Source organism: Zalophus californianus, chromosome 7, assembly GCF_009762305.2.
Source record: "Zalophus californianus isolate mZalCal1 chromosome 7, mZalCal1.pri.v2, whole genome shotgun sequence".
NCBI classification, from domain to species: domain Eukaryota; kingdom Metazoa; phylum Chordata; class Mammalia; order Carnivora; family Otariidae; genus Zalophus; species Zalophus californianus.
Genome location: NC_045601.1, coordinates 107,020,816 through 107,047,052, shown reverse-complemented (window position 1 = coordinate 107,047,052; position 26,237 = coordinate 107,020,816). Strand labels below are relative to the sequence as shown.

The following is a 26,237-nucleotide window of genomic DNA, read 5'->3' as shown; positions in this document are numbered from 1 at the left end:
GTCTCACTCATACGTGGAATTTAAGAAACAAAACAAAGGATCAGAGGCGCCTGGGTGGCTCAGTCAGTTAAGCGTCCGCCTTGGCTCAGGTCATGGTCCTGGGATAGATTCAGGCTCTCCGCCCAGCAGGGAGCCTGCTTCTCCCTCTCCCTCTGCCCCTCCCCCTGCTCCTTCTCTCTCTCTCTCTCTCTCTCCCTCTCTCTCAAATAAATAAATAAAATCTAAAAAAAAACTAACCCAACCCAAAACCAAACCAAAACAAAACAAAGGATCATAGGTGAAGAGAGGAAAAAATAAAACAAGATGAAATCAGAGAGGGTGACAAACCATAAGAGACTCTTAATCATAGGAAACAAACTGGGCGTTGCTGGAGGGGAGGGGTTCGGGGGATGGGGTAACTGGGTGATGGGCATTAAGGAGGGCACGTGATGTAATGAGCACTGGGTGTTATATAAGACCGATGAATCACTGACCTCTACCTCGGAAACCGATAATACACTATATGCTAATTAATTGAATTAAAATTAAAAAAAGAAAAAAAAAGAAAGTTATATCCCTTATAGCACTTGGCTCTGTGTCTGGGTTAGTGTTCGCAGTCCCTTCTTCCTGCTACGTGGTGTCTGCTTGCATCGCTGAAAGTGGGGTGGGCTGGAATGGGGTGGGGGTTCAGGGCCCAGCAAAGCCCAGGATCCGCTGACCACGGAGGGACAGCTCTATCCCCAGTGTGGCCCTTCTGTGCTAGGGGAGCAAGGATGAGCTGGTGCTCCGGAAGCAGTGAGCAGGTTGGATCTGGGGTGCCAGGTCTCCCTGCCTGCCTTGGGTCCTCTTGGTGAGGATTGGGATGGTCCTGGCCGGTCTGGTGCTCAAGTTGGCTGGAAACCCCCCAACTCCTGGGTCAGCCCCCAGTTCCTGCACCTCCGCCTCCCCAGGGACATTCAGCTTTGACTTTTGGATTCACTACTTATACCCATGGTGCAACCTGGAGAGGTCATTGTGAACCCAGATATTTACAAGTTTTAGAGCCAGGCTCCTGAGTGTGACTTCAGCAAGATATTTGGCCTCTCTGGGCCTCAATTTTCTCATAAGAGGAATTATGTGAGTTAATAACTATATAGTTGTTTGCATTATTATGGGTTACTTGCACTAGGCTGGGAGTTAGGAGCCCCAGGTTGATTCCTGCCCCATTCCTAATAACCTGTGGGACCTCGGACAAGCCCTTTTCTCTCTCTGGGCCTGAGTCTCCCAGGCTGTGAGATGGGCAGTGTTATATACTCATCTCCCACGCTCCTTCTGCCTCTGAGAGCCTTTGAGCTTAAGATTCTCTTCCTGGGGTCCAGCCCCTGTAAGTGGGGATGGCCCTCTCCCTTCCTAGGAACCAGTTTCTCCCTGACAAATGGGGAGTCATGATCCACTCACATCCCAGGCACTGCAGCCCCAGTTCCCCCGTTCCAGTCATGGGACTTGAGTCCCCAGTCCCTGCCCTTAACCCTGAGCTCCTCTTTCCCCACCTCCATTCGCACATGGGACTAAGCTCAATGTCAACAGAGGCAGCAGTCAGTCCCTGTGCCTGCACACCTCACCCTCCCACCTCTTTGCCAGGGCCACAGCCAGGAGGCAAGGAGAGAAGGGAAGGTACGTCTGAGGCTCACCTGCAGGCATACGAGGTGTGAGATGGGCAGGAGGGACAGCTTTGGCTTCAAGGACCACAGCTGGGAGCGGGGATTCTGAGTGTGTGGCTCTGGCAGGCTCTGTCTGCATCCTGGCAGGCCAGGGACAAGAGGGGCAGCCATTATTCCCCCCACCCCGCTGGCCCCGTACCTCAGCAGGATCAGTCAGTGGGCCTCCACAGACAGGGGAGAGGGGCAGGGATGCTGAGAGAGTGGGCGCCCCTCCCCCACCCAGGCCAGACCGCGAGCTCCCTTCCCTAACCCCATAAGTCCTTGGTCCTCATTAAAGACCCTAATCCTCCCGCCCTCCCCCTGGCTGATTCAGAGGCCTCCACCCCCAGGTGTAGTGGGGAGGGGACAGACATCTACGGATTTGGTCGTTGTCCCTTCCCCCACCCCCACCCCCAAGACTGGGCTTGGGCACCTGATTGAGCGGTCAATGGGCATGTGGGGGTCACTGGCACTCCAGGGTGGCGCTTCTGGGAAGTAGAGGCAGGAGAAGACAGGCCTCTGAGGGGAGGAGTCCTAGGAAAGGAGAGAAAAGACGAGAGGTGGTGGAAATGTTCTGAACAAGTGGGAGAGTCCCTGGCAAACAACACTTCTCCCTTCCCCTCACCCCTCGCCACCCCGGAGATCCCCCACTGAGGCATGCCCCTAGGGCAGTTCACAAGCACCCAGCTCCGCACCTCTGCGACAGCGGAGCAGTGAAGGCCCTGGGGAAGCCAGGCCAGGGGCCCTCGGGCCTCCTTTTCCTTGGGTTACTCCAATGGGGCTGATCACTGCCTTACTTGCTCTTGCCTCCCTTCCTGGGGCCAGGCGTGAGGGCAGAGGGAAAGGCCGAGGGGAACACACGCTCTGGCAGGTAAGCATAGTGGGTGCTGAGCAAGGCTAGGGCCAGCATTTGCAACGGGCTCCCGGTCCTCTGGCCAAGTGCCGGCCTGTACCTACCATTTCCATTGGCCTAGAGCTTCCTGGTGGAGTGTGGAGCAATCTCGCTCCTTCCCTTTTACCTCCATTCCTCCCAGGCTGCTGAGACCAGCTTCCCGGGGCTCTTCTTTCAATAATGCCTCAAACGGGCCTCAAACGGAGGCCCAGGGTTCTCAGCGCCCACCCATCCCCCATGCCTACCGGTTGCTGGGCTAGCTGCTGGGCTAGGGGCTGCTGGGGGCTCCGGGGAGAGAAGACAGCCTATCCTGAGGCAGCTCCCAGGCCGATGGGCTGAGACAAGGGGTTGCAAACAGACACCTGCTCTGTGTGTCATCCACTGTTGACTCAAAGGGGCAGTGGTCAGTTATGTAGACCAAGGACATAATCAACTGTATCTCATCAGAAACAAAACTCATGATTAATTTACGTCCCACCATAAAGAAAGAACACCGCTCATTAAACTTTGACACAGTGCCTTCTTGTTGCTGATTGCAAGGCGCATCCTGATTTCAGTGATGTTAAAATGTCAAAAATGTGTGTCAGAGAACAAAAATAAAAGTTAAAAACATTTCTCTTGGACTCACATCTTTTTCCTGCATCTAATAGTGTTTACTCGGAAGGCTCGTTCTGGGGTTTAGGAGGTTAGGCCTGTACATCAGCGCCTTGCCTGGCACGTAGAAAACAATCACTAGATGTTCACTATTATTGCTATTGCTGTTCTATGTACATGAAGGTCCCTTTTGCTAATTTTGTACTGTTCAGAGGCCAGGATCTCCGAGGATACTGAGTCAGGAAAGCCAAGGAGGCAGCATGGAGGGGGCCCTATTCCATGGGTGAGACCTACAGTGTAGGTTTCTATAACCCCCATCAGAAGGGCTCAGCCCCTGGGCGCCTGGGTGGCTCAGTCGTTGAGCGTCTGCCTTCGGCTCAGTCATGATCCCGGGGGGTCCTGGAATCGAGCCCCGCGTCTGGCTCCCTGCTCCGCAGGAAGCCTGCTTCTCCCTCTCCCACTCCCCCTGCTTGTGTTCCGTCTCTCGCTGTGTCTCTCTCTGTCAAAATAAAATAAAATAAAATAAAATAATAAAATAAAATCTTAAAAAAAACAAAAGGGCTCAGCCCCCTTCTGATGAGCCCAAAGGCCTAAGTTGCCAGCCTCTCTGAAAAGTGCCACCCTGACTCATGACCCCTGTCAATCAATCAACCATTGGGTCAATTCATTCATTAAGACATTTCTTGAGCACCTGTGCCTTGGCCATCATGGCTGGATCCCCCACGTGGCCCCAGCCTGGCCTCTGCCTGTTAGAGGCATCCAGGCCTCAGCTATTTGAACTGGCACATCAAAGGCAGAATGGCCCTGACTCCTCATTAGGGGCTTTTTTTTCCCATGGATCAGCTGAGGAGGTCACTCCTCGCCTCTCTCACCATCCGTAATCTCACCCCCCACCGGGGAGGACATCTTCATTTCCCAGACACTCCTGCGCCTCTGTAGATGCTGCTTTCTCTGCCAAGACACCCTCAGCCCTGTTCTGTGCAAAGCCTCTCCTTGGTTACAAAGAGGTTTTTAAAAAAATTTTTTTAAATTTAAATTCAATTTAATTAATATATACTGCATTATTAGCAAAGAGGGTTTAAGCCCTTTCTTCAGGAAGCTTCTCTGAGAATGCCTGGCCCCCACTCAGCTATTTCTTAGTGCACCCTATTTCTTAGTGCTCTCAGGACCGAGTCTGAACCCTCCTGAGGTGTGGGCTTCTCTTCTGCCTCAGATGGCCGGATGCCGGTGGTGCAAGGCTAGGTTACTGCCACCCCTGACTTGAATCCTGAATTTTTACCCCTCCATGGTGTGCGCATGGGAACTGGGCATTGTGACAGGCAGGGGTGGTCCTGCCCTCAGAGCCCTCTCTACCTACTGGGCAATAATGTCCTCCCCTGTCGTACTATGCTCTTCAAGCCCTGAATCATAGGATCCCAGCCTCGTCTGGTAGGGGCCCATCCTGTGCCCCCCATCAGATTGGGGTATTCCTCTTGAGGGAGAGAGGCTATGTGCCAAGCTCTTCGGGGGACCCTTGACTCCCCCCAGCCAGCCACCAGAACGCTGGCTAAAATCTGTCCCCACTCTCCCTCCCTACCCAAGCAAGCCCTCCTCTGTTGTTTATTGTACAAGCGCAGACCTCAGGGGCCGAAGGCTTTCTCATACTCAGGACTGAGCTGTCCTGTTCTCAGCTTTCCAAGAACAGTCTCCATTGAGTGCGTACAGTTGTGAAATGATCTTGCTGGGCCCTCCAAGAGATGAGGCCATTTGTGGGCTGAGTGGCCCATTGCAGGCTGCCAAGGGTCAGGCTGGGGACCTGTGGGACCCAGGGCTCAGGCCTCAGGCTTACGGAGGGCCCACCTCCTCCCTGCATGCAGCCTCTAGGAGCTCTAAGAGCAGGGAGCCCTGGCGGAGTGGGGAGCCAAGCCTCTCAGGCCTCCTCCCTCCTGCTTTCCTCCCCACTAGGGCTTCTCCAGAGGATAAGACATGGGGAGAAAAATAGACCTTCCTAGCTGGGGGGGCAAGACCGGCCCCCGTGGACCCAGTGCAAAATGAAAATGCAGGTCTCTTGTTCAACTGCGGAACACTAAGCTGAGCAGGGGGGCCCCCCGTCACGCACCCTAGGAGTCCTGTGGCCAAGCCGCTGTGGCCTTGTGCCAAGGAAATGTCTGTGGGCCCGAGAGAGGTAGGGTCTTGGCCATGTCACCTGGGAATGGAGCCTTGGACTCCTGCTCCCTGTCCAGTGCTCCTTCCTGGGCCCCACTGCCCTAGAAGGGCTTCTTTCCACCCTGGGTCTTCCCATTTGCCCTGTCCTCCTCCCTCGCTTCTGAGCCTCCGGAAACGTCCTTTCTCTCCCAGGATCTCCTCCTTCAGGGAGCCTTCCTTTCCTGTTTAGACCAGTTTTACCTTCTGATTATTCCCATGATTCTTGCCCCTTCCAGGTTCATTCACACAGCTTTGCACTTGAACTTCTGACTCTTTGTTTATTTATGTGTTAGTCCATGCGGATGAGAGAGAACAGCCTCCTTCCTCCCTTGTCCAACAGCCTTTCTAGGTCTTTCTCCTCAAGACTAGGAGCCCTCTGAAGACAGGGCAGACCCTTCATTCAGACTGGGGGCTCCCTTGGGGTTGGCTGTTCTGGGCCTCCCTCTAGGCTTGTCTCTGTTTGCCTAACAGAAAAACCTCTTCTTCTTCTTCTTCTTCTTTTTTTTTTTTTTTAAGATTTCATTTATTTGTTTGACAGAGAGAGACACAGCGAGAGAGAGGGAACACAAGCAGGGGGAGTGGGAGAGGGAGCAGCAGGCCTCCCGCCGAGCAGGGAGCCCGATGTGGGGCTCGATGCGGGGCTCGATCCCAGGACCGCAGGATCATGACCTGAGCCGAAGGCAGACGCCTAACAACTGAGCCACCCAGGCGCCCCATGACAGAGAAACTTCTGATGTTGCACTAAGGGGTGACTGTGCCCCCATGTTGGTGCCCCGTTGTCTGTGTGTGTTGTGGGATTCTGCTCCTGGTTGCCTGCCACCTTCTCTGTCCTTTCCCAATCAGGGGCAGCAGACTCTGTGAGGGAGGCCTGTTGGGGGGAGATGGAGCCAGGAGTGAGGGAAGGACGTGGGGGTAGCAGGAGACAGTGTGGCCACATGCCCCCCCCCTAGCAGGGCCCCAAAGGAGAGGGGGCCTCCCCCTCAGGGTGTGAGGGAGGAGGGCTGCTCAAGGGCTGGGGTTAGGGTCGAGGGAGCAGAGGCAGGGTTTGTGGCATTTGGGCCGGCAGGGGAGAAGGGAGGGAATGTGAGGAATATCCTGACTCAGCAATCACACCCGCGGCCCCCCCCCCCCCCCCAGGCTCAGGGATGGGTGCTGGGGAGGACTGATTGCTGAGAACATGCAGATGGCAGAGGCCCGGCTGTCCCTCCCTCCCTTCATTCCCATTCTGCGTCTGCGGGGCTGTGTTTGGGGAGGAGGCTGGGGACAGAAGTCAGAAACACTGGTGTCCCCCCAAAGATACTGGGGAGGCGAGGAAGGAAGCTGAGGGAGGGAGATCTGGATGTGTGTGTGTGTCTGTGTCTTTTGACATTATCATGGCTGTGAATATCAGTGACACGCAAAGGAATATCCTTCTTCCCAAATGAAGAGGATTACTTCTCTGTGGGGACAAGGTGGGGGACAGTATGAAGGAAGGGATTGGCTAGGGAGTAATGTGGGGAAGGGAGGGACATTAAGAGGGAAAAACAGTGGCCCGGACCCTGGGCCCAGCTGAGTGGGAGGTAGATGGAAGCCTGCTTTAGCGCATCCAGATCTCCCTTCCGCAACTTGAATATAAGCTTGGTTAAGGCAGGGACCGTCTCATAACCTCTCTTTAATTATCTGACAACCCCTCCACAGCGCTGGGTGCAGAGTAGGCATTCTGCCCAAGCCTGATTTTGAGTACGCTTAAACTATTTTTAAAGCAGTCTTGCAATATCAGGTACCCCAAATTAAACTCACACCCATAATCCCGGCTATTGACATTTCTCCTTGTACCTTCCAATGTCTTTATAGGTATACGCTTACGCAAGGCTGACTTATGTAAACTCAGCCTGAGTCAAGCTTTTCCAGCAGCCTTGGCGAAGAGAGCGCGCTGGCTGACAGGGTGTAAGCTCGCATGTCACGCTCCTCGCTCCTTCGCTCTGAAGTAACCCTTGTTCATGGGCAAGGAGAGCTGGTGGCACCCTCACTAGGCAGGTTTCTGTCCTCACCCCCCCATGTTTACATTGCTGCCAAGCAGATACCTGCCTTCGATTATCTCCTGATTTGAAAGGATTCTGACTTATGTAAAATGGCCTTACATAAGATTTGCCGGAACAGAATACTAACTTGATTTGGGCACCACATGTGTATAGCACGGTCGGTTGCCTTCGTGTACAGATACCTACGGTACCTGTAACCAGAAAACCTTATTTTAACACTAAAAATTTAACTCCCAAACGTCACAGAGCTCCAGAGGGCAGGTGTTGTCATGACAAGTGTCTATCATTTGGGAAAGTCTGTGAAGGCAGCCAGCTTATGGGGAAGTGAGGAATAATTTGAGATGAAGTCACGTGTCATTAATCTCCCCAGAATCTACGCAAGTTCGAAACAACAGCAAATGTATTGAAGACTGATGTTCATTCCACTATGTGAGCAAAGACATTCATGGTATTATTTCCAGTGGAGGGACTAGGATCCGCAGGGGGAGGTTGTCCCTCCTGAGGCCACATTTAACTGTCCCCGTGGAGAACTGTGGGGGGTGGTGCATGTGAGAAACGCAATGGGGTGATGTTAGAATTTTGCTGGGGAGAATTCAGTGGTTCTTGGGGAAGGAGGGGAGGGGTGGGTGCCCGAGAGGTGCTGCCGGAAAGTCCATTCTTAGAACAAGTACGTTGGTGTCTGGCCTTGAGTTTGGGATGGGGGTGGGGAGAGGAGGCAGGCAGGGGCCAGATCATGCAGACTCCCGCGGTGATGGCTAAGCCAGGCTCCTCATCCTTAGAGAGGAGACTGCTTCTCTGGGTGCGGGTGTGGAGCGAGAGACGGCTGGGGAGGTCTATCCTGTGCTAACCGAGATCCTTCTTGCTGTAGTTTCTGACCCATCCCATCTTCGTTTCTCTCCATTTTATATAATTGCTCACTGTGCCCAGGGCAGCTGAATGTAGATCTTCAATCTGCACTTCTAGGGACCCTATTCCCAAACCCCACATCTGGGCCCGAGGTCTGACAAGCCCCACATGAGCTGTGGGGATTCTGAGGCAGGATATATAAAATAGTCAGGGCAGGTCCGAAACCCAGAGCCCAGAGCAGAGCAGAGTGGAGAAGCTGGGGCCCACTCCCACCTCCCTTCCCTGCTGTGGCCATCAGGGGCCCGGAAGCCGTCAGCTCAGGCGACCGTGTCTCTACAGGATCCTCCGCTGGGTGCTTCTCCGAGGAGCAACGTGCTGAGAGAGCACTTGTGAGGCGTGGGGGCAGGGGTGGGGGCAGGGGTCAGGGTGCTTTTTAATTTCTTGTTAGCGACGACAGCTGTAGAACTCAAGCAATTAAGGAGGAAGACTCCCCCAGGATGCCAGAGGGCCAGCCCCCCAGCTGCGCACATCTTCCTCCCTTCCTCCTTTTCCATTACACTCCCCCACCCCTCCCCACTTGCGCGCGCACACGTGCACACGCACACACACAGGCTTCCCCTCTCTGAGCCCGGGGAGCAGTGGGCTACAGTTATAGGGAGGAAAGCATTGCAAAGGGATCCCTTCCTCTGGGCTTCAGTCGGGTGAACGGGGTAGACAGAGTAGGGAGAGGCTGCTGGATCTAGAAGATGCCTTCTCCATCATCCAGTAGGGGGTGGAAAGTTGGTATTGAGGTGAGGGGCATAAAAAATGACCAAAGCCACAGTAGCCTTCCCTGTGCTTCTAGACTGAGTGACACTCCCCTCCCCACCGTGGGGGTGTAGGAGAAGGGTCTCAGCTGGGGAAGGCAGGTAGGAGCTTTGCTTTTATTCCATTAAGTTCTCCAGGGCACTGGGCATCTCCTTCTCCATCATTTCACTGGGGATTCCTTCCAGCAGCCTACTCAGGATCCTGCCCATTTTGGGGATTCTTGTTCTGTTCCCAGCTGTAGCGGGAGGTACATGTGTTCGAAGCCATTCTTTTATTAACATCAGTCCTGCCACATGGGCGGGGGTGTGTTTTTGGATGCAGGAACAAAGCTCTATATCCCTGTCTAAACATCGCACTCCACCCACCAGCTGATACTTGAAACTCCATCAGTTAACATTTGCTTTCTTTAAGACCGTCTTCTTGTTAAGTTGCAAATACCCTTGGGAAGGGAACCCCTTTAAAAGATCTGATAGCTGATATTGATAAACGGGTAACTGGGATGCGGGGACTGGCTCACCAGAATTCTCAGGTGGTATCAGGTTTATAGAAAAGAATAGATTCGCTTCACAGCTTTCCCTTGCTTCTGCTTAAGTCTTTTTTTTTTAAGATTTTATTTATTTATTTGACAGTGAGATAGAGAGAGCCAGAGAGCACAAACGGGTGTGTGTGTGTGTTGGGGGGGAATGGCAGAGGGAGAGAGAGAAGCAGGCTCCCCGCTGAGCAGGGAGACTGATGCGGAACTTGATTACAGGCCCCTGGGATCATGATCTGAGCCAAAGGCAGACGCTTACCCGACTGAGCTACCCAGGACCCCTGATTAAGTCTTTAGAGTTGGGGAGAATGACAATTCAGGCTGGTCCTCTCTGATCGAAAAAAAAGGAAGCCTCTGAATTCTCATGGTCATGACCATTATCATCGATAGCCTCATACAGGCACGGAACGCCGGTCATTCTACAAAGATGCCCAACATATGGCCCTTGCTCTCAATAGGCTCACAGCCTGGTGTGGGACACCCAGCTCACCTGAGCGACAAATGAGGAGCCTATGGAGGTTTCAGAAAAAGGGCTTACATGTACTAAGGATTCTCTTATGGAGATTAGCCAAGTTGGCAGTGACCAAGGAGGATTTGAGGCAGGAAAGAGGTGATGGTGCAGGTGAGAGTTGAAGAGGCCTCAGTTAGGCTGATAGTGGTGAGACCAAGCTTGGACTTAAGGAGAGGCATTTTGGAAAATGAATCTCCAGGACTCCAGCTATGCAGGAGATGGGAGAGGGAGGAATTGGGTATGAGTCTTGAGGACCTGGGTGATGGTGGTGTTACTGGCAATGGAAGGGAAAGTCTGTTGGAACTCTGTTTGGATAGAAGGTGTGCTCTATTTCAGCATGTTGCATTTGAAGATAAGTCATTTCCCCCAGAAGAGGGCAAGACTGAAGGCAAGCCACGCAGATACAGAGCATGATTTTTTCTTAAAGAACTTCTATAAATATCAGCAGTTCTTCAAAGTGGCCAGTACAAGGGGCTAGACAATTTTCCCAAATAGCTTGCCTTTGATCAAAATGTTTTAGCCATTCGTGGAATAGTTCCTGGGTGTCCACTAGGCACCTGGCCCAATCTTATGTAAGGACATGTAGACTGTTGGGTTTATGCCTTCAGGAAATTTACTCTCTAATTGGGGTGACATTAAAGTAAAACTCATGAAAGAGGCTACATATGCCTATGGCTTCCCACGACACTGGGTATACTAGTTGTCTGTTGTACAACAAATGGCCACACACTTAGCACCTCAAAACAACATGCATTTAGGGGTGCCTGGGTGGCTCAGTCGTTAAACCTCTGCCTTCGGCTCAGGTCATGATCCCAGGGTTCTGGGATGGAGCCCCGTATTGGGCTCCCTGCTCAGTGGGAAGCCTGCTTCTCCCTCTCCCACTCCCCCTGCTTGTGTTTCCTCTCTTGCTGTCTGTCTCTGTCAAATAAATAAATAAAATCTTAAATAAAAACCAACATGCATTTATTAGTCACAGTTCTGAAGGTCAGAAGTCTGTCATGGTAGAGCTGGGTTCTCTGCTTAGGGTATCACAAGGCTGAAACCGAATTGTTGGCTGGACTGATTTTTTATCTGGAGGTTCTGGGGGGGAAAAACCCACTTCTATACTCATTCTTATTATTGGCAGAATTCTGTTCTTTGTGACTGAGGATGGAGCCTTCATTTCCCTGCTGGCTGTCGGCTAGGGCTCCTCATAGCTCCTGAAGGCTGCCTGTACTCCTCGCCACATGGCCCACTCCTTGTTGCAGCAGCAACAGCATGTCAACCCCTTCTCATGCTTTAAATCCTTGACGTCCTCCTCTTTGACCAGCCAAAGAAAACTCTGCTTTTTTTTTATTCTTTTTCAACTTTTTAAATTGTGGTAAAATATACCTAACATAAAATTTGCTATCTTAATCATTTTAAGCGTACAGTTCAGCTGTATTAAATACATTCATCACGTTGTGCAACTGTCACCACCATCCATTCCCAGAACGCTTTTCATCTTGTAGAACTGAAACTCTGTTCCCATTAAACACTAACTCTCCATTGTCCCCTCCCCTGACCCCTGGTAACCACCATAGTACTTTCTGTCTCTATGATTTTGACTACTCTAAGTACTTGTTATAAGTGGAATCACACAGCATTTATCTTTGTGTGCCTGGCTTATTTCATTTAGTACAATGTCCTCAAGTTTCATCTGTATTGTGGCATATTACAGAATTTCCTCTCTTTTTAAGGCTGAATGGTATTTCATTGTATGTGTGGACCACATTTTACTTATCCATTCATCTATTGATTGATTCTTGGGTTGCTTTTATGTTTTAACTACTATGAATAATGCTGCTATGAACATGAGTGTACAAATATCTTTTTGAGACCCTGCTTTCAATTATTTCGCGTATATACCCAGGAATGGGATTGCTGGATCATATGATAATTATTTTTAATTTTTTGAGGAACCTCCATATCATTTTCCACAGCGGCTGCCCATTTTTCATTCCCACCAGCAATGCACACAGGTTCCAATTTCTCTACATCCTTGCCAACACTTATTTTTTGTCACAGAAAAATTTCTTTTTGATAATAGCCATCCTGATGGAAGTGAAGTGGTATCTCATTGTAATTTTGATTTGCATGCCCCTAATAATTAGTGATGTAAAGCATCTTTTCATGTCTTCTTTGGAGAAATGTCTCTTCAAGTCTCTTGCCCATTTTTGAATTGGGTTACTTGTTTTTTCTTGAGAGTTTTCTTGAGAAAACTCTCTAGGGTTCACGTGATTAGGTCAGGCCCATTGGCGTAAACTCCCGTTTCTAGAGTCAACTGTGCCGTATAACATAAGCTAAACACAGGAGTGCAAGCTATCATATTCACAGTCCAGGGATTATACAGAGAGTAGGGGATTGTGGGGAGGCCATCTTAGAATTCTCCCTAGCACACTCAGAATTAAAAAGGAAGCTTCTACAGCAGCCCTATAAGACTAGGTTCTGACTCCTAGCTACCTCTCTCCCCTGCCATTTAGACATTCTTACTTTCCCTTAAAAGGCAAGCATGTTCTAATGACAGGGAGTTTTGCACTTATTGTTCACTCAGTCTAGAGTGCTCTTACTCTGACATTTCCATGGCCTTCTCCCTTATTTCCTTTGAGTTCTGTACAGAGAGGCTTTTGCTGACTCCATCTCAGTCTCTATTTCTTCACCTTGCTTTATTTTTCTGCATAGCATTTATTACCACCTGATGTATTATATATGTCTATTTATTTATTGCCTGTGTCCTCTCATTAGAAGTAACCTCAGTGAGGGCATTAACTTCATTTTAATCACTCTTCTATACACAGTGCCTAGAACAGTGCCCAACACATAGTAGGTGCTCAATAAATATTTGATGAATGACTAATTGGATGTGTTTTTATACCTACTGAGGTCTTTTAAATGGAAAAGCTCTTCCAGAGCACAAAATAGATGAAAAATTGTTCCTGTATTATTTTTGGTTCACAGTTTAAAACTTTTAATACATTTGAAAATCTTTAACTAGAGCAAATTAAGCACAAAGTAAGCAGAAGAAAGATAAAATTAATGAAGCAGAGAGCAGAAAAACATTAATCAGTGAAACTAAAAGCTGTTTTTTTTTCAAGAAGATCAATAAATGGATAAACCTCTAGCTAGACTGATCAGAAAAAAAAAGAAAACACACAGATTACCAATATCAAGAATGAAAATGGTGTCTTCACTATAGATTATACAGATACTGAAAAGATTATAAGGGAATACTACGAACAATTTTACTCCAGTAATTTCCATAACTTAGATAAAATAAACAAATTCCTTAAAAGACACAAACTACAGAAGTTTACTCAAGAAGAAATAGATAACTGGAATAGACCTATATGTATTTTTAAAACTGGATTTGTAGTTAAAGCTTTTCCACAAAGAAAACTCCAGGCCCAGATGGCTTAACTGATGAGCATTGCCAAACATTTAAGGAAGAAATAATAACCAATTCTACACAAACTTTTCTAGAAAATTATGGAGAAGGGAATACTTCCCAATTCATCCTATGAGGCCAACATTACTCTGATACCCAAATTAGAGAAAGATATTACAAGAAAAGAAAACCATAGATCAATATCTCTCATGAGGGGTGCTGGCTGGCTCGTTGGTAGAGCATGCAACTCCTGATCTCAGGGTCATGAGTTCAAGCCCACATTGGGCGTGGAGCCTACTTAAAAAAAACAAAACAAAACAAAACAAAACAACAACAAAAACTCCCATAAACATTGATACAAAAATTCTCAACAAAATATTGTAAACTGAATCTCACTCTTTCCCTCCCTCCATGATAATACACCACGACTAAATGGGATTTATCCTAAGAATGCAAGGTTGGTACCATTAAGAAAAATCAAGCAATGTAATTCATCATATTTAGAAAGAAAAAAAACGATCATCTTAGTAGATGTAGAAAAAGCATTTGACAAAATTCAATATCCATTCCTCATAAAAGAATTTCAGAAGTCAGGAATAGAAAGGATCTTCCACAACCTGAATGAACCTCTACAAAAGAAAACTGATGGTGGTGAAAGATAAGAATGTTTCCCCTCGGGTGCCTGGGTGGCTCAGTCATTAAGCGTCTGCCTTCAGCTCAGGTCATGGTCCCAGGGTCCTGGGATCGAGCCCCACATCAGGCTCCCTGCTCCTTGGGAAGCCTGCTTCTCCCTCTCCTACTCCCCCTGCTTGTGTTCCCTCTCTCACTGTCTCTCTCTCTCTCTCTGTTGAAAAATAAATAAAATCATTAAAAAAAAAAAAAAGAATGTTTCCCCTCTAAGATCAGGGATAAGATAGGGATGCTTATTCTTACTGTGTCTCTTCAACATTGTACCAGAAACTCTAACCCGTGCAGTAAGGCAAGAAAAAGAAATACAGGGCATTCATATAGGAAAGGAAGAAGTAAAATTGTCATTATTTGCTGCTGACATGACCATCTGTGTAGAAAATCTGGTGGAATATACAAAGAAGCTACTAGAACTAATAAACGGATTTAGTAAGTTTGCAAGATACAAGATAGGTATACAAAAACCAATTGTATTTGTATATATTAGTATTGAACAACTGGAAACTGAAATTTAAAAATAATACTTTTAAAAGTGATTATTCATTGCCCTGGGCTCCCAGTTCTTCAGTTCTGGGAAATTTTCTTAGATTATGTCATTAATGATTTCTTTCCCTTAGTTTTTCTGATTCTCCTACTATTTGGATATTTTCCTGGTTACTTGGATATTATTGCCTGAACTGGTTCTCTAATTTTATTGTACATTCATTCATATTTTTACACCCTTTTGTTATTTTCCTTCTATTTAATGGACATTTCCTCAGCTTTCTCTTCCAAACTTCTTATTTTTTTTAAAGATTTTATTTATTTATTTGTTAGAGAGAGAGAGCACAAGCAGAGGGAGAAGCAGACTCTCTGCTGAGTAGGGAGCCCGATGCTAGACTCAGTCCCAGGACCCTGGGATCATGACCTGAGCCGAAGGCAGACGCTTAACTAATTGAGCCACCCAGGGACTCCTCTGGAGTCCCTCCAGTCCCTGAGCCACCCTGTCCCTCTCTTCCAAACTTCTACTGAATTTTTTATTTCTGCTATCACGTTTGATTTTTCAAGATTTCTCTCTTGTTTCCTTTTAGAAAAAGCTATGCTGCTTTTGTTTCATTTTTGCCATATTTTCCCTTATTCTCATAACGATAATCTGTTGTTATTTTTTAAGTTTCTTCCTGCTATGTAGTCTTAACTTCCTCCAAGTCACTTTTTGTTTTATTTTGTTTTGGTCTGTCTTTTGTGTTAAAAGCTTTTCTCAGATGTCTCATAATCCTTGGTTGTTTGGTTGTTTTTAAGTGTGAAGATCTGAAAAGCTGGGTTGGGAGCTCTAAGTGTGTGTGTGTGTGTGTGTGTGTGTGTGTGTGTGTGTGTGTTCTTAGTTTATCATCTGTGAGCCTCACACTCAGATATTCATTTTAAAGCTTCTGATGTTAGTATCTTGGGTCTTTTCTTCCTTTCAGGTGAGTCAGATTCCACAGAGATGCACCTTCCAGTTTCCTGCCAGTTTCCTGGGATTCCCGGGGTACCTGGGTCTCAGAATCCACCATGTGATCATTTTCTGCTCTCAGTGTTTGGTGGGGGGGGGGTGCAAGTGTTCAGGCTGCTACCTTTTCCTGGAAGTCCCTTAATCCATTATTAGAGGCTTTTATTATTGCCAATTCTTTTTTTAAAGATTTTATTTGTTTATTTGAGAGAGAGAGAGTGAGCACAAGCAGGGGGTGGGACAGAGGGAGAGGGAGAAGCAGGGAGCCTGATGTGGGGCTCAATCTCAGGACCCTGAGATCATAACCTGGGCTGAAGGCAGACGCTTAACTGACTGAGCCCCCCAGGCGCCCCCCAATTCTATGTAATCATACTAAAAGAATGGACCAGGTGTGCTTTGCTCAGGAGCTAACCTGTATGTTCCAAGAGGGCAGAACTGTGTCAGTCTGCTTTACTGTGGCATTTCATGCCCCTGCACAGGGCCTGGTATATAAGAAAGTATCAATACATATTTTTAATTAATTAATTAATTTGAGAGAGAGAGTGAGTGAGTGAGAGGGACAGGTAGAAAGAATCTGAAGCAGACTCCGCACTGAGCACAGAGACCGATGTGGGGCTCAATCCCACAACCCTGAGATCATGACCTGAACCCAAAACCAAGAGCTGAACTCTTAGCCCACTGAGCCACCCAGGCACCCCTAAAAGTATCAAGAAATATTTACTAAATGCATGAATCAACAAATAAACAAATGAGCTGCCTTCAGAGCCTTTATTACATTAAAAAATTCCCTCAAGGATGTCAAGACTTTACCTTTGGGAACTGAATAGTATGTGGAAATAGCCAGAGGTTGTTTAGTGCCAAGATGTGTGAAGAGAGTGAGCAAAGTTAAGCAGGTAAAAACAACACCTTTTTTTTTGGGTCCCAAACAAGGTGTGGCACCAAGTTATGAGATTGATTTCCTTGTTTGGTGTACAATGAAATCTGAGGTCAATTCACAAAAGGAAGCAAATGGTGTATGATTTTAGGGCAAGCCATTTAGGTTGCAGAAGATTCTGCCTTCCCTTTCACACACAAAAAAACCCAAAACTAAAGCTGAACCAGATGAGGTATCACTACCTTTTTGGCCATGGGGTTTGATGATTTTACATCTCTGGGGGCTGAGGTATGACTGGAGGGGCAAGAGAAAGCAGAAGGCTGATTCTCTGGGATGTGCATCCTAGTAGGCAAGAAGGAAGGGGTGTTGGGAGAAGCAGCTTCTCTGAAACCAAAGTGGGGTCAGGAATCTGGGCACCTCTCCCCGGCTGGAAATGACACCACCAACAGCCCTAACTGTGTATTATGCACTCACTCCATGCCGGCCCTGAGCTTTAAACACGTTGCCTCATTAGGTCCTTGCCATAGCCCTGTGGGGTCGGTCGTCTTATTATCCTCATTTTCCGGGTAAGGAAATTAAGTCACAGGGAGAGGAATGTAATGTAGACACTTCAAGTCAATTTAGCCCCAGAATGACTAAAGGAAGATGGCAAAGGAGGATGGAGGCTTGAAGGGAATATATTCCCTGTGGCCAGATTTTATTATAAGAGCTGGGGATTGATGAAGCATATGTGAAAACCAGCCAGTGAGTGGTCTTCTGGTGGTTACTCCATGTGATCTTTGCTGACCGACCAGCAAATACTGATAATTAAATATTGTTCATGTTTCACCTATGAACAGTTGAAAGAGCTAGAATCAACTGGAACATTCCAGTGATTGAACAATCAATCAAGGTAAGCAATTTTTCTGACTCACTCTGGGATGAATTGTGTGTGTTTTTTTTTTAGATTTTATTTATTTATTTGAGAGAGAGAGCATGGGCCGGGAGGAGGGGCAGAAAGAGAGAGAGAAGCAGACTCCCTGCTGAGCAGGGAGCCCCAGGTGGGACTCAATCCCAGGACCCTGGGATCATGACCTGACCTGAAGGCTGACACTCAGCTGCCTGAGCTACCCAGGTGCCCTGGGATAGGTTTTATTTTAACCTTATGGGTGCCTCTTTCTGTGATGACTGGGACTCTCTGGCTTCACTCTGAACAGTGTGTGATGGGCCCTGGGCCCAGTGGACTCTGATTTGAAATCCTGAAAGCATTTGATTGAAGTTCTGGTATCACCTTGCTTTCTTGTTATTTCCATCTTTGATCACAGAAAGGAAATTCTGGTTTTTGGTGCATTCTTCTATTGAAACTGTAGTGATTAAAAGTGTAGGCTCTGGAACCAGATAGACCTGAGTTTAAATCCCAGCTTTCTTGTTTATTTGTTGGATGACCTTGGGCAAGTTATTTACATTCTCTAAGCTGTAATTTTACAAGTATAATCTACTCCATGGGGTGAATGTGGGGTTAATGAGGAAATGTAAGGTGCACAGTGGGAATGCAACCAAAGGCAGCATTTACTATTAGTACCATCCATCACCATTCAGAGAAAGTCTACATATGGATGTCTATACCTGCAGGCCTGTGTTAGTCCTTAGGCTGGGGTGTGAGGTGTACAGATCATGGAAAAATATAGTTCTTCCTATACAAGTGCATTTGGAGGAGATAACACACACACACACACACACACACACACACACACACACACCCCACACTCCCTTGCAAAGTTAAATGTATTGATTGGTCAACAATTTGAAGCTGGATTGTGAGGCATAGACAGCAAATGCTATAGGAGTTTTGGGGAGACCACTGAACAGAAGTGGTCCAGGGAGTCTTATGTTAAGAGGTGAAATTTCATGGCTGGTGATACCTAGGTGAGTATGAAGAAATAATTGTGCTTGGGGCTGTCCAGAACCCTCTCTGGCTAGCGTGGGATGGGTGTGTAGGGAGGCAGCAGGAATAAGCCTGCAAAGCTGGGGCCACACACAATAATATTATTGATACCAATGGGAATAGAAATCCACATTTATTTAGTTTTTCCTCTGTGCAGACAATGTGCTCATGCTACACCCTTCCCATATATTACCTCATTTAATCTTTACTCCAACCCTAATGGGTATCATTATAGGTGTAGGTATTATTATCACAAGTTTTCAAGAAAGTGAAGGCTCAGAGAGGTTGGGTAACTCGCCCAAGGACACAGAGCTAGAAATCGGCAGACCCACAGTTTGGGTGCACAAATACACACAGACACTGACACAGACAGACACACACAGGGGCCCAGGCTCAGGTGACAGACAGTTGTCTCTCTCCTCATTCTTTGCTCCCCTCCCCTCTAGCTGAGTTAGGGGCTAGTTCTTTCCTTTGAGGGGTCCCGGGGGAGAAAGTAACCCCTCTGCTCACCTATACCACCTCTGCCTCCAATATTCCTGCAGTTTTAGTCCCCAGCACGGCTCAGAGGGCAGGGCTGGGACGGAGATGAGGGAAGTGGGGCGATGGGCTACGGTGGCTAAGGTCAGGGCTGACTGTGCACTTTGTGTCCTCACTTGCCTTACCCTAGTTCTGACCCTGCCAGGGGTTGGGGGGCTCTGCAGCTTTGCTGTATGGGCCAAGAGGCCCCTCTTTATTCCAAGGTCAGGCAGGAAATCCTAGGGCTCAGGGCACTGCTCTCTTTTCTGTCCCCACATTCGAAAGCAGGATAATCTCAGATTGGTCTCCGATCATCTTTCCACTGTTTCCACTGAACCCACCCTTGTTCAGAGTGCCCCACAGGCCAGCTGGGCCCTGCATCCTCCAAGGAGCCGCCCTCCCAGGCCCGGCCCATACTCTCCCGTGCCAGGCTGTAGTCTCAGGGCAGGGTGCCGCTCCCCCCAGGGGCAGCGGGTAGGGGCAGCTGGTGATCCCAGAGGCCTGTTCAGAGAGCCACTGTGGTCTGCCCCAGGGGCTAGGAAGTCCAGCACTGCTCTCCCACGCCCTCTAGAGGCTTGGGGTGGCACTAGGTGAGGTACCTAGGAGGGGTCCTGATTGAGGAGGGGGCCCTGGGCTTCCAAGAATGTCTGGAAAGCGTCCACAGTCAGACAACAGCTTCATTTGAAGCCCACGGCTGGAAGGGGCCCAGCGAGTTTGTGCTGTCAGCTCAGGAGAAAGGGGTTCAAAGCCCCCCACCTCTCTCTGGGTGTGGAGGGTCCTTCCTTCTATAGGCCAGAGAAGAAGCTCCCTAGTCTCTGCCCAGCCAGCCCAGCAGGATGGCCCCTCTCTACCTCTCACCTTCCCCTTGGGAAGCAGCAAAGGGGCTGGAAGCTAGCCCTGCCAGCCCCAGGAAAGCCGGAAGACCACTCCTCAGATAGCCAGGGGTGACCCGAGGAGTTTTAGGTCAGGAGGGGCAGAGGAATGAGGAGTGTGTCCCAAGGTGGCTTTACGAAGACAGAAAAATGGTGGGAGGAAACTTCAGCTCTTGGTTGGGTAGGACAGACAGGGAAGGGGGAGAGCAGTGACGTGGGGAGAGCCTGGGAGGATGGGAGCCTTTCCAGCCTGGAAGACTGGGTGCTGGGGACCTGGGCCTCCAGAGCGAATGGGGCAGGGCTGGCCCAGCTTCCTTGTAACACACATGCATAAAGCATTTGCAGAGCAGTGCATCTCCTCACCTGGCCCCCCATCAGCGTACCCCAGGCTCACCTCAAGTTGTCCATTATGTGGCTGAGGTCTTTGGAGGGCTTGGCCCTACCCACTGGCTCATCCTTCCCCTTTCCCCAGTCCTCACTGCAGTAAAGAGGAAGGGTCCTCCTTCCTGGGTGGTTTTTCAGCTTCCGTTCCCTTAGGAGACCAAGAGACACCTGGGTGTGGGACAGAGGAGGAATGAGTCACAGAATTGTCCCATCTGCCCAAGTGCCAGGCCAGGAGTAGAGCAAGGGAAGACCCTTTCGGACTTTTCCAGCTGGCCCTAGGTGAGGGGTGGGGGTGACACCCAGAGGAAAAGCAGGCCTGGTCTGAGCATCCCAGCAGGCTTGCGGGGAGGAAGGGCCCTTGTCCTCATAGTCTGCCTTGTGGACACCCCAGTGCCTGCCTGGGCCCAAGCTAAGAGTGTGTCATCTCTACTTCTCAAACTAGGGCTCTGGGTTCCTCTAGCTAAGCTGACATCACAGCAGAGGTGCAGGACCTTCCCCACTGAGGTGGTATGGTGCCTGGATTGGGGCTGGGGGTGCCTAGGGCTCAGAGCCCCGGGGCTGAGGCTCCCTCTCCTCCCCTCCCACCAGGGAAGGGTCTTTCCCATCATTTCCCACAAACACTCTCTTTGCCACTTGACAGCCTTCTCATTCCATTCCCTCACTGCCCTACTCCCGGCCCCACCACACCCCTGACAAATTCCTTCCCCCACTTCAGCTCTCAGATTGGAGGCACAGGTACCCCACCCCTTCCCAAAGGGGGGGCCTAGGAGCTGACACCCTGTCTCTCCTCCTCTCTCTCCCACTCCCCAACATTTCGTCCCAGCTAGGAATGGGCCTAGAAGTCTCAAGATAAACATACCACTGCTAGCATCCCATAAATCCCCCAGAGAAGATGAGCTTGGTGGGCCTCTGCTTAGGTAACTTAAATCCTTCGTGTGGTAATCCCAGAGCTGTTCTGGTTGATGGCAATAGGCAAACGGGGGCTGGTGATGAGACAATGGACTGAAGAGATGGCTGTCTGCCTCCCTGCCCACCTCTGTTCCAGTAATCTTTATAACATCTCTAGAAGGTGGTTCCAGGCGGAGCTCCCTGGTGCTCCCTCCATACCTTTCAGCAGGCCGAGTCCACACCTCTCAGCCTTACTGCTTCCTCCCCATCCTCCTCAGCCATGGTCTGGGAGCCCTATCAGGGCTTCAGAAATCAGTCACCCCTTCACTCTATAAAGAGGACATTGAGACCAGGGATGGGCAGTGCCTTGCTTCAGGTCACACAGCAAAGGCAGTGACACTCCCTGGTTTTGAACTCAGGTGCCCCGACCCCTAACCACAGCCCCACACGTGGATATCCGAGGAGCTACTCAGGGAGCAGCAGTGCTTAACGGCAGGGCTTTGGAGACACTATTTGTATGAGGGGCTTTCAAGGTAACTTGCGGTGGTGTTGGGGGAGGGTGTTCAGGGGGCACCCAGCCTCTGTAGCCCTCAGTGAGGAGGGTGCCATGACCCAGGTCAGCTTGCCTCGAACCACTGGGTTTCTGGGAACACTCCTTTCTTCTCTGTGGGGCCCTGTCACAGGTGGTAGGAGCAGTGGTGGTGGTGGGGTGTGGTTGTGTGTGTGTGTGTGTGTGTGTGTGTGTGTGTGTGTGTGTGTGTGTGTGTTTGTGTGGTTTCTCAGTCCCTGCGGCCTTCAGCCTGGAGAACTGAGGAGCTCTGGAGAAGAGGAGGTCTTGATGGATAAGTGGCGGGGAGAGGGTCACACCATGGGGGAGGAGTAGTTCCCCTGAGTGTAAAACTCACTGTGCCTACCTCTGTCCTCTTTCAAGCCCCAGGTCATGCCGGGGGTTTGGGGGAGGGGGTGTGGCCCCCCTCACTGTAGAGTTGCCGCCTCAACCTCCTGGCACCCAGATGGGCAGAAGTGTGTCCCACCTCCTAAGAAATCTCCCTTTTGCAGGTTCTCCCTTAGTCCTTGGAGGACCAGTAGGAATTGAGGAGATGTGAAGACCATCTTTGCCCCTAGCTTTGCCGTTTTTTATTTAAAGATTTAATTAGTTTATTTGTCAGAGAGAGAGAGAGCACAAGCATGGGGAGTGGCAGGCAGAGGGAGAAGCAGGCTCTCTGCTGAGCAGGGAGCCCAATGCTGGACTTGATCCCAGGACCCTGGGATCATGACCTGAGCCGAAGGCAGACCCTTAACCGACTGAGCCACCCAGGCGTCCCATGTGTCTGCCATTTTTTCAACAGTGGCTGGAACCCATGAGCAGTGAAGCCCCAGCTACATTGGGTGGACTACATTTATATATGGAGATGTGGGGAGTCCTGGCTTGGTCTTCCCAGGAGCGGAGGAGACATGGAGGCATGAAGACCAGGGCCCCAGACAGGCCTCCTTCTCAACTGGGAACTGTAAATTCCAGCCTAGAGCAGAAAGCCAACTGGGGCAGGGCAGACATTCAGCTGGTGCGCCCCAGCAAGGCCACCTGATTCGTAAATAGCTACCGTTCCAGCACCTGGTCCCTCCTACCCCCCAGCCCTCTGTGTGCCTCTCTGGCCACCCCAGTCCCTTCCTGGGTCCCCTGGACCTCCCCATGTTACAGAACCTGTGGGGTTTATGTGTGGCCTGGCCTCTGCCCCCAGCTCTATTGGAACCATAATGGGTGTTCAATATTCTGGCCATCGCTCTCAGCTGGGTGGTGGGGACTGGTCCCCATGGAGTTGACGGGGGCCAGGTCCTGGGACTTGGGGAAGCAGGCAGTAGACGCAGCAGCCCGGAGCGTGCCCTACCTCACCTCTCCTGACGCTTCCAGCTGTGTTTCGGAAGGATAGGGGTTCAGAGGAATGGGCTGACATCCAGGGAGATGTAGGCGGGAGAATCTTTCCAGGGGACCCCAGGGGGCATGGGTCACACCAGCTGTGCCCTCTGCAGGGCACTGCCTGGAATGAGGGATTGCTGAGACTCTCCACATGGGAAGGAGAAGCAAACGACGAAGCCCTGGGCCCAGCAGCTGACCTGCTTCAGATGGACGCGACACCTCATGCCAGCACCCCTCCCTGGCACTGCCGGGCTCCCCAGTGAGCCAGTCAACCCTTGGGGGCAGAAGCCCTACTTTCCCCAAAGGTGTTTGGCTCAGTGCTGTGCCCCAGTGAAGTGATTAAATAGCTCTTGGAGAAACAGAAGGGGCACCAAGTTGCGAGTCAAGAGATCTGAGTTTAGGTCTTGCCTCCAGGTAGCTGCATGCTTCCGGCAGCTCTGGGCCTCATTCTGCTCATCCGGCCTGTGAAGGGATTTTCAAACTTCTTTAGTCGTGGAACCTTTTCTTCAAATGAAATCTCAAGTGAAACTCCAATAAATACAGCCGATAAAATTGGCTGTGCGGTGCCTGCCCATTCCCACAGCCTCCCCCCACCTGCCCCGCCTCTTAGGACCTCCCTAGGCTCCCAGGAACCAGGTCTGATGTTCTCCTGACATGGATACCTCTTGACTAATTGCCTGCTTCACTGATTTTCTTGAGGATATTAGGCCAGGCTGCTCCTGGGAGCTGAGAGGAAGTCTCCCCCACTCCTTGTGGCTGGCCCTGCACTTCTAGGTCTGGGAAGGCAGGCAGGATGGTGGGGGTGACTCCTCTCAGGGGGCCAATCATTAACAGGCTTTATCTTTGTGGACCGTCCTGGGGGGCCTGGGTCATGGGCCAAGCTTCCGGCCCAGGCCCAGGGGGTCCCTGGGGGAGGAGGGAAGGGACACTTCTTGCTAAGAGGCAGGGACACTTTGGGTACCTGCCTCTTTTATTTCCCCCTAGGATTTTCCTGAAGGAACCCATAGTGTAGCCAACTCAGTGACAGCCTGGTGATGCAGTCACTCTGAAGAAAGGCTAAAGAAGGAACCAAGCCAACATATCCCCCACCCCTAGTCATCTCTGGCAAGCACTGTGTGATTTCTTCTTCCTTCCTTCCTTCCCTCCTTCCCTCCTTCCCTCCTTCCTTCCTTCCTTCCTTCCTTCCTTCCTTCCTTCCTTCCTTCTTCCCTCCCTCCCTCCCTCCCTCCTTCCTTCCTTCCTTCCTTTTGTTTTTATTTTTTTTTTTTTTTAATCAGAGAGAGAGAGTGAGCACAAGCAGGGGGAGTGGCAGGCAGAGGGAGATGCGGGACTCGATTCCAGAACCTTAGGATCATGACCTGAGCTGAAGGAAGACGCTTAACCCTTAACCTGCTGAGCCACCCAGGCATCCCTTGTTTTTGTATTTGTTTTTGTTTTTACAGGGGGATGGGATAAACCCATTTCCCTAATCCTTTCTGTTTGACTTTAGCCGGATGCTAGCAGGTTTCTATTCTCTGAGAGTTTGCTCACTCCTGGGGTAGGGACAGAGAAAGGGAAGGGAAGTAACATGCATATGATACTCTAGACCAGAGCTTCACCTGTATTCATAGCCTCCATTTATCTTACAACCACAACTCCCATTTTACAGATGAGGAAATCAAGGACCAGGCAGATGATGTGACTTGTCCAAAGTCTCCCGGGTTGGAAGTGGTGAACCAAGATGGAATCCAGCCTGTCTGGCTTTTTCCATCACACCATAGGGGTACAGGGATGGGGCAGGGTAGCTGGTGAGGGCTTTTCACAATGAGGATTCACCAAGCCAGTGTCTTTTTAAAAAGGACAGAGGTTCTGGTCTCCTAGGTAAGACAGGAAGCTGTTCTGACCTGCTGGGATTTGAGGGGTTCCCTGGAACCACACCTCCCCTCCACCACTTGGTACTGTGCCCCAGATTTCACGCATCTTTGAGTCAAGCATTGTCCTCTCCAGAAGTCTTTTGAGATACACAGACCCCTGGAAGATGTGACATTTTATATCAGTGATCTCAGTTGGAGTGTTTGATGGAGTGTTACAGAGTCTTAAAGCTTAGGGGGTGTAACCTCCCGCTCTTATCTAGGAGGATTCTGAGGTCCAGAAAGGGGACAGACTTGGCCAAGGTCACATGGCATGCGGCAGACTTGACTCCCCCCGCCCCCGGCCTCCCAGTGCTGTTTCCAGGTGTCCACCTGTCTGTGACAGGCAGATGGGAGACCAGACCTCTGGGCACCTGTTGGGGGCTAGAAAACCTCTTTTTGCTTTGTAGCCTGCCAAAGCTGAGTGGCCCTGTGCTTGTCATAGGCTGGTGTCCTCTGCCCTCTGCTTCTTGCTCCCGGGCGAACAATAGTAGGGCTCACCATGCAAGCTGGGACCTACCTCTAGTGTCTGCTTGTTTGTTTAAATTCTCTGGCAGAGACATGCTGTCCCAGAGGGCGGGGAAACCCGTGTGGGGCTCACCCCCTGAGGGACAGCATTGTCCCTGTGGGTTTTGGCTGGGTATGTTTCTGAAGAAGCCCTAATCCCCTGCCCTACCTAGCCTCAGAGTCTCTATCACCCCCAGAGAAGCACTGGGAGAACTGTGTGAGCCATCAGAATCCTCCAGACCTCACTTCCCCTGCCTATTCTTTATTCTTGTCCACGCTGCAGGCAAAATGCCGCTCTTCCCTCTATCCTCAAGCACCACCTCCTCCAGGAAGCCTTCCTCTACCCACAGCAATCATGTGGCCCCTTCAGAGTTCCTATTTTCAGTTTACTGTTTGGTTCCTCTGGACAGAAAGCCCCTTCCATGTTGTTGCAGCCCCCAGGCCGAGCCAACACAGGGCTTACGGGCTGAGTTTAATACTTGCTTATGGAATAAATGTCTCATGCTACCTCCTGCAGAAAACCCTTCTTGAGGCTCAGCCCAGCCAGTTTGACGGCTCTGGAACCTTGGGCCTCTTTTAGGGCCACTTTCCCACCTCACCTTCCGGTGGAGCTATATGCATACCTGTCCATGGGCAGCAATGTTCCAAGGCAGGCATTTTCACTTGTGTCTTACAACATGAGGGGAACTGGGGGGTCAGAGAGGTTGAGTAACTTGCCCAAGGTCACTCAGCTAAAGAGTGGCAGACAGGAGTATCACTTGTGTCCATTTGGATCCAAAGCCCCCGTGCTCTCCACTGCCCTGTATCTCCTATAGCATCAGCACCATGCCTGATGCCTGGTAGACCTTGGGAAGGATCCACGGCTGGA

General features: G+C 50.0%; 1 protein-coding gene across 2 annotated transcripts in view; it reads right to left on the bottom strand.

Annotated features, from left to right (window-relative positions):
• The window catches only part of LOC113926439, a 47,251-nt gene that overhangs the window by 16,561 nt on the left and 4,453 nt on the right, over positions 1-26,237 (bottom strand). Inside the window, exons 1-3 of one of the 2 annotated variants that reach the window (XM_027601310.1) lie at positions 2,456-2,575; positions 2,092-2,192; positions 1,650-1,759 (exon numbers count right to left, since the gene is read on the bottom strand). In XM_027601310.1, the coding sequence (XP_027457111.1) occupies positions 1,650-1,759; positions 2,092-2,192; positions 2,456-2,568 (324 nt within the window). In that variant the 5' untranslated portion in view covers positions 2,569-2,575. Of the gene's footprint in view, positions 1-1,649; positions 1,760-2,091; positions 2,193-2,455; positions 2,576-26,237 lie in introns of those variants that run through there. The other variant, XM_027601309.2, reaches the window with a different exon arrangement.